Source organism: Electrophorus electricus, chromosome 1, assembly GCF_041902795.1.
Source record: "Electrophorus electricus isolate QZ-2024a chromosome 1, ASM4190279v1, whole genome shotgun sequence".
Lineage (NCBI taxonomy): Eukaryota > Metazoa > Chordata > Actinopteri > Gymnotiformes > Gymnotidae > Electrophorus > Electrophorus electricus.
In genome coordinates, this window is record NC_137497.1 from 39,620,144 (window position 1) to 39,626,484 (window position 6,341).

The 6,341-nt window shown below is 38.1% G+C and overlaps 1 protein-coding gene across 1 annotated transcript; it reads right to left on the reverse strand.

The window, feature by feature from the left end:
- Nucleotides 1-553: 553 nt before the first annotated feature.
- LOC145658983 (inhibitor of nuclear factor kappa-B kinase subunit alpha) lies at nucleotides 554-6,063 on the reverse strand. Its single transcript, XM_081719309.1, has 5 exons — nucleotides 5,944-6,063; nucleotides 3,158-3,303; nucleotides 2,730-2,868; nucleotides 2,498-2,605; nucleotides 554-2,223 (listed from the first exon to the last, which is right to left on the reverse strand). Exons 2-5 carry the CDS (start codon nucleotides 3,301-3,303, stop codon nucleotides 1,483-1,485), a joined length of 1,134 nt encoding a protein of 377 aa, XP_081575435.1. The 5' UTR covers nucleotides 5,944-6,063; the 3' UTR covers nucleotides 554-1,482.
- Between the last annotated feature and the right edge of the window lie 278 nt (nucleotides 6,064-6,341).

Here is a 6,341-nt window from a genome sequence, read left to right on the forward strand (position 1 = left end):
GCAATTTTTTTTTTTGCACCTTTTTTGTTATGATGAGCAGCTCATTTTTATTGAGAACACTTCTGAATAGCAAAAACTATCCACTTGACTGTAGACTACATGAAACTTTAAGCAGATGTCAACTAGACTAACAAATTTGAGCTATGGTAGATCTGCATCTTTGCAGCCCATTGTACCAATCCCCTGCAAGCCAACTACAGTAAAGCTGTACATTCCATGATTGTTGCAAAGACTCACAGGTGATAGTATTAGTCCTACAGAGTTCCCTGAAAACACTGTTCTGAAATAAAGAGCGCTTGCAGAACTTGTTGAGGTGTTTACTAATCGTAAACCTGTTCGTGCCCTTTTCTACAAGATGTAGAGAAAAGGCAGGTTTGTCATAGTTTGTATGCTGTAGAGAACTGCCCACACAAAATGGTGTTTCAATCATTGCAGAAAAAAAAATAGACCAAAAAAACCAGAAACCAAATGATACCAAAAAAGCACAATAAATGACAAATGTGCATTTCCTAATGTTGGAATTTACAGTGTTAAATGACTACATACACTTAAATACTGCAGTAAATACTGCAGGTCTTTTTGCTATTTTTTATTTATTTGCACAGATCTCAAAAACCAATCTGAACAGATGATATATCTGAGGATTATTTTTTGCAATTGCATTCTCATTTTCTGTTTCAAAGCTCTTCAAGCATCACTGATTGTATTCTTTAAAATATCACCACAAGCATCACATTCAAAACAACTGTATTAAGATGAGATCATTACAGTGTAGAAAACATCATTTTGGCAAGATGTTACATTTTTCCTTTTATCTCAAAGCTGCAAGATGACATATACATATAGTATCTATATAATGGCAGATGCAATACATTGTACTGACAAATATTTTCCATTGTGTTAGGCATGTTCTAAAGAAAGAAAAGAATATGTACACATATAAAATGTTTAGCATAAATACAAGAGTAAATGTGTCTTCTACACAAACTATAATCACACCAGAATTTCATATCTCTATATCAAATCTGTATCTCCAGTAATAAAAGGTGCATACTGGAGATGGCTTCTCACAAAACCATTTGGCGAAAACTCATGCTGTGTGAAAAGACCAAAATCACTTTTTCAATTTTTATTTCTCTCCACTGGCCACTGGCTTAATTAGGCAGTAAGAGCCCTTTGTATCTACTCTCTCAAATCTTCAGACTTTCTGCCAGTGATTTTATAGTCTGACTCATTTGTAGGCATTCCTCTTCTGCAGAATGCCTTCACCGACCCCTATATTATTCACAGAACTTGGAAAAAAAAAGTTTTTCCCAGATACAACTGGAATTCACATGAAACCATCAAAGGTATACAACAATCTTTAAAAGGGGAAAACACAAAACAGCATACAGTTCCAATGTCCAGACCTTAAAAGAGGCCTTTACCCCTAATCTTAGTGCACCTAGGTGAAAGATTAAATAATTCTGCACTGCAAGATCTTCAAGGCTTGGTCATTTTCACCAAGTCCTCATACTTTACTACTCTGCCATGCCTCGTCACTATCTCCTTGTACACCATCTGGCCTGTGTCCTCATCATAGCAGTGCTGAATCACTCTTCCATCCAATGGTAAAGGACAAGGAATGCACATCTGCGGGTTTTGAGGGACCACCCCTCTTCTGTGGGGCTGTGGAGATGGACCACGATGATTATCTACTGCTGGTGACTGGTGGACCCGCATTTCGCCTGGAAAAGGGCCTGGTGGGTGCCATATTTGCTTCACCCCAAGATCATTTACAACTTTTCCTCTACCACTCCCATGCACCTCAAACCTTGTGTTAGTTATTCCCATTCCTGCCCCTGCCCTGGTCCCCGTGTCTGCCCCAAAAACTGCTCCGGCTCGTCGGATTTCACCAATCACTGCAATCATCGTGGGTCTCTCTGCAGCATTTTCAGCTACCATCTTGGACACAACACTGCAGTAAGGGTTGTCTTTCAGAGTGTCCCTAATTGTGAGGGAAGACAGAAAGTCTGTTGGCAGCCTGATCCCTGCACAAAGTTCAGCAATAATTTTGCCGAAGGCCCAGACATCTGAGCGCTTGTCTCGAATGCAATGCCAATGCAGGATCTCTGGCGCTGAATAGGCTTCGTTTCCCAGGTTCTGGGCTGAGCTCAAGCCGTTCACAATGAACTTTGCCAGGCCCATATCAATAATCACAGCACGATGGGTTTGATGTTCAACCTAATGGGAAGTAGAGTAACAGGATGTTAATTATTACATTTAATATACACACACCTAACAATTATTACTTCAAAAAAATATTTAAACTTGTCTTAATCCTTATTCTTTTGTCAAGTCAACATAGACTTAGGAGTGTTGTTTAGACAACATAATACGTGTTTTACACTGTGTTTGCCTACTTTGATTAACTTCATTTAAGGGCAACAGGTTACTTAATTTTTACAAATCATATTTTACAATCTACCCTTCCCACTGCCACTTATGACACTCTTACCATGATGTTGTCTGGTTTCAGGTCCTGGTGGACAATGTCTTTACTGTGGAGATGAAACAAGCCTTCACACATACCTGTGATGATGGTGGCTTTCACTGATGTAGTCAGCTGTAGCAAAAGTTCAGTCAATTTTTTGACAGTACATAACAGAGAATTCACTTTTAATTACATTTAATTACGTATTTGCTTTTTTTTTTTAGTAATCATTTACTACCCTGAATTAAACATTTACCTGTATTTTAGATTTCTGTGTGTTAAATATGGTTGTCTCAAGATCCTCTCCAAAGATAAACTCCAGAGGAATGTGCCACATTCCATTTTCCAGCCATGGATCCCCAAGGAGTTTAACCACATTGTTGTGATGTACTTTGCTGCAATTTGAAGGTTATAAAATTAATCACTGAGACAATGAGAAAATTATAGTAATAAGAGTTGCTATTTCCTCCACATATCACTGCCAGAGTTTTTTCAATTTAAAAGAACACGTCATCCAAAAATGCTAACAATGCTAATGCAGGGCCAGTCAGTGTTATGCAAATAACATCTCCTCCCCATTAGCTTTTGTTTGTCATTAGCTACATTAGAATGTATTAATTCTAATGTATAATTATTTTAAAAGGGTTATTGAAAAGGTTGAATCAAGACTGTGTGTTTACGCACTAGTATACTCTGCACTCTCTGTTGAGCTGTTCCTTGGTGATGTATGCTATGGGCACTTTCTTAATGGCAGCCCAGGTATCTTTGTACTTCTGCTTATATATCTTCCCAAAACAGCCCTTTGCCAGCGTTTTTGTAGAATAATCCATCTAGTGATCAAACAAAGACAAGACAAAATGGTGAGAATAGTCTTTATCTTGAACTTACACATTCTTTATTACCAGTAGTTCATTTTCTTATTTAATAGCTTTTGCAATCTGATCTGAGTGTGGCAAAGATTTTTTAGCAAGGAGCTAGGTGAGGTGAGTTTCATAACATCCGGCACAGTGTCATCATATTAAATCACCATATTCAATTTTCCACTATGTGCATTTTTAGTACTGTTTACACAACAGCACAGACATTAGTGCAATGTTTACTGAAGCTGACGTTCACCAGTTTCTCCCAAAAAACGCTGCACTCATACAGGGGGAGACGATGGTTTGAAAGCAACTTACTTTGCTTTCCACATTCAGCAACACTTTGGTGTTCAGATGTGTCTTGACTAGTGCAGAGTCAAATGTGGTTAAGAGTACAAGCCTTCGCTCAAGGCCAGTGTTAGCAATCTACATCATATCCTTCCATTCAAGAACTACCAGAATTTCAAGCTTTTCATCTACCTCATGAAAACGTAAATACCTAAGTACTTTGTCTAAGTACCTTAATAAATCATGATTAAGTGAGGGCAACCCCTATCTAAGAAAGTGGGACAGAAGTCTTGGCACAGGGGGGTTGTTAAAAGAGTCAGCATGTGGGTCAGAAGAGGGTACTGTCACAAATATAAGCGTTACAATGTGTGCCCTTTGATGAGCTCAACTCATATTTTTTCAAGACATCAGTCACACCCTGTTAAGGTGGAGACTTTTCCCTTTTTTTGTGTCAAAACAGAAATTATGACACCCTGAATAAGTACAGTACAGTGCAAAAGTCATAGGCCTCCAAAGAAATTTACAATTAACCTGTTTATCAGGGCAGTAAGTGGTAATCTGTTTAAAAAACAGTTTGGTCCTTCACTTGAGTTTTCGGGCAATGGTAGCTCAGGGATTAAGGTAGTTGCCTTGTAATTGGAAGGTTGCTGGTTCAAGCCCTACCAGTGCCAAATTACCACTGTTGGGCCCCTGAGCAAGGCCCTCAATGCTCAAGTTGTACTCAGTCATAATTGCAAGTTGCTTTGGATGTAAGTGATTACATGCAGGTTCAGCTATAGTGAAGGTCTGTTCTGCCAAATCTGTAGGTCTTAATTGTCTTTAACATCCTTATCATCCTTAAATAGCTTGTCTGTTCAAACCTCGAGGGGGAGAGGTTTAGGAACCAAAGGTATCGCCCCGATCAGCAACAAGGCCAAAACTCCACTCCCATGAGCACCAATTACATCTCCCAGTCACTTCCAAATCACCCAATTATTGATTATAGCCCTCACCTGTTCCTTATTTCACCTTTCCCTCTACTACTCCACATGAGCCATTTCCCATTGCTGCACAACAGCCTGCTCTAGTCTAACACTTTGCTTGTGTTCTTCATGCAAGTGCCACCTTTGCTTGCTTTCCAAAGGTTTTTCGTGCCCTTTTTTAAAATAAGCCTGATTGTCTCCACCACTCCTGCCTTGCACTTGTGTCAATGCAATGCCACAGATGTGTTCTTCCAGCCATCTTACAAGATACCAAAAAAATATTTATTTTTGATTGTATACATGCTTTTTGCACAAATATTGTATTCTGTTATTTGCTTGTAATGTAGTATTTGGATAGCTGGAAACATCGTTATGTCTAGCACTAAATCTTGAATTATATGGTATAATTCTTAGCACTGTTATGAAAGAAGAATGTTCAAAATAAAAGTTTAGAATTGTTGAAGTAAATTGTTTCACTGGCATTATTATTCATATACAAAATTTGAAGGAAGCATTTATTTTTCCCTTTTTTGTAATTTTGTGCTCGAATTCAATTGCTTCAAAATTAAAAGCAAAGCCTGATATGGGGAACCACTTTTCACGCCACTGCGCGATTTAACACAAAATAAGACAAAGAGGTCGTATTCATAATCGAACGAAATAGAATACAGCCTAAGCGTAACATTTCCCACCTGGGTAACAAATGAAAATTGTACATTAGCAGAACGTATGGATAGAGAAATCTAAGCTCCCGAGATGCGCCTGAACTCTGTATAAAGCATATAAATTAACTTGGTGTCACCATGAAGGGAAAACGTTGAGGCCATTCATCGCTCATAGCCCACTACAACAACGATATAACACTAATTTTTAGCCTGTTTGGCACAATTATATTCTAGATAGACAGGCAGCATATACATTACTTTTGCATACGTCCTTACCCTCCGAGAACACCTTTCTAAATGTGATCGCACCATATGGTTTTAGGCTCGTGAGATGGCTTTGCCATTTCTCTCACGACCTCTACTGAACAAAACGGGTAAACAGGCTTGTGAGAATTATTCTGAATAGCCAACATATATGGACAAATGAATAACACTTTTAAGTAATTTAATGTCGTTGTTTAGACATTTCGCCATTATAGTCAATTGCGTGATTTATGCATCTGATTTTTTATAGGTGCGTACTGTCAAAAATTTCATGACTAGATCTCAAAAGATTCGGCTAAGTAGGGTATAACAGAGAGCTATACATCACCATAATTATAGCAACACCAACACCAGACATTCTTCTCCAAGAAAAACTATCAAGACATTTATCAATCTCTTTTGATTAATAAGAGTAAATATGCATACGGAACCTTTGAAGTTTCGACGTGTCGTCTGCATGTGAATACGACACAATCAAAAACTTCTGACTAATATACCTTTCCTGTCTTCCTTACCACGCCTTCAATTTCCAAATCGAAAATGAAGGGCAGCGACAGTCTCGGGTGCTTTACTAAGTCAACAGGAGTGTTGGTAGCTTAAATGGGAAGCTAACAGTTCATGGCGGGTTCTATGGTAAAGGGTACACGTCTTAATTCTCAGAAATATTAACTTTCTGTATACACTATTAGTAAAGCATGGAGTATAAGCTATAAAACCTTTTAGAAAAAGAAATGAAAAAATATATATATTATGTTTTTAAAAAAGAGTGTTTTATCCTGTCTTTAGCATTTAAGTCAGTGACCGAAATGTACAGTCATTGTATTTACAG

Coding starts and splice junctions, on each gene's coding strand:
- LOC145658983 (XM_081719309.1), bottom strand. CDS start 3,303: ATGGATTATTCTACAAAAACGCTGGCAAAGGGCTGTTTTGGGAAGATA. Junction 2,869..3,157: donor AGAGAGTGCAGAGTATACTA/GTGCGTAAACAC, acceptor TTCAAATTGCAG/CAAAGTACATCACAACAATG. Junction 2,224..2,497: donor TGAAACCAGACAACATCATG/GTAAGAGTGTCA, acceptor ACTTCCCATTAG/GTTGAACATCAAACCCATCG.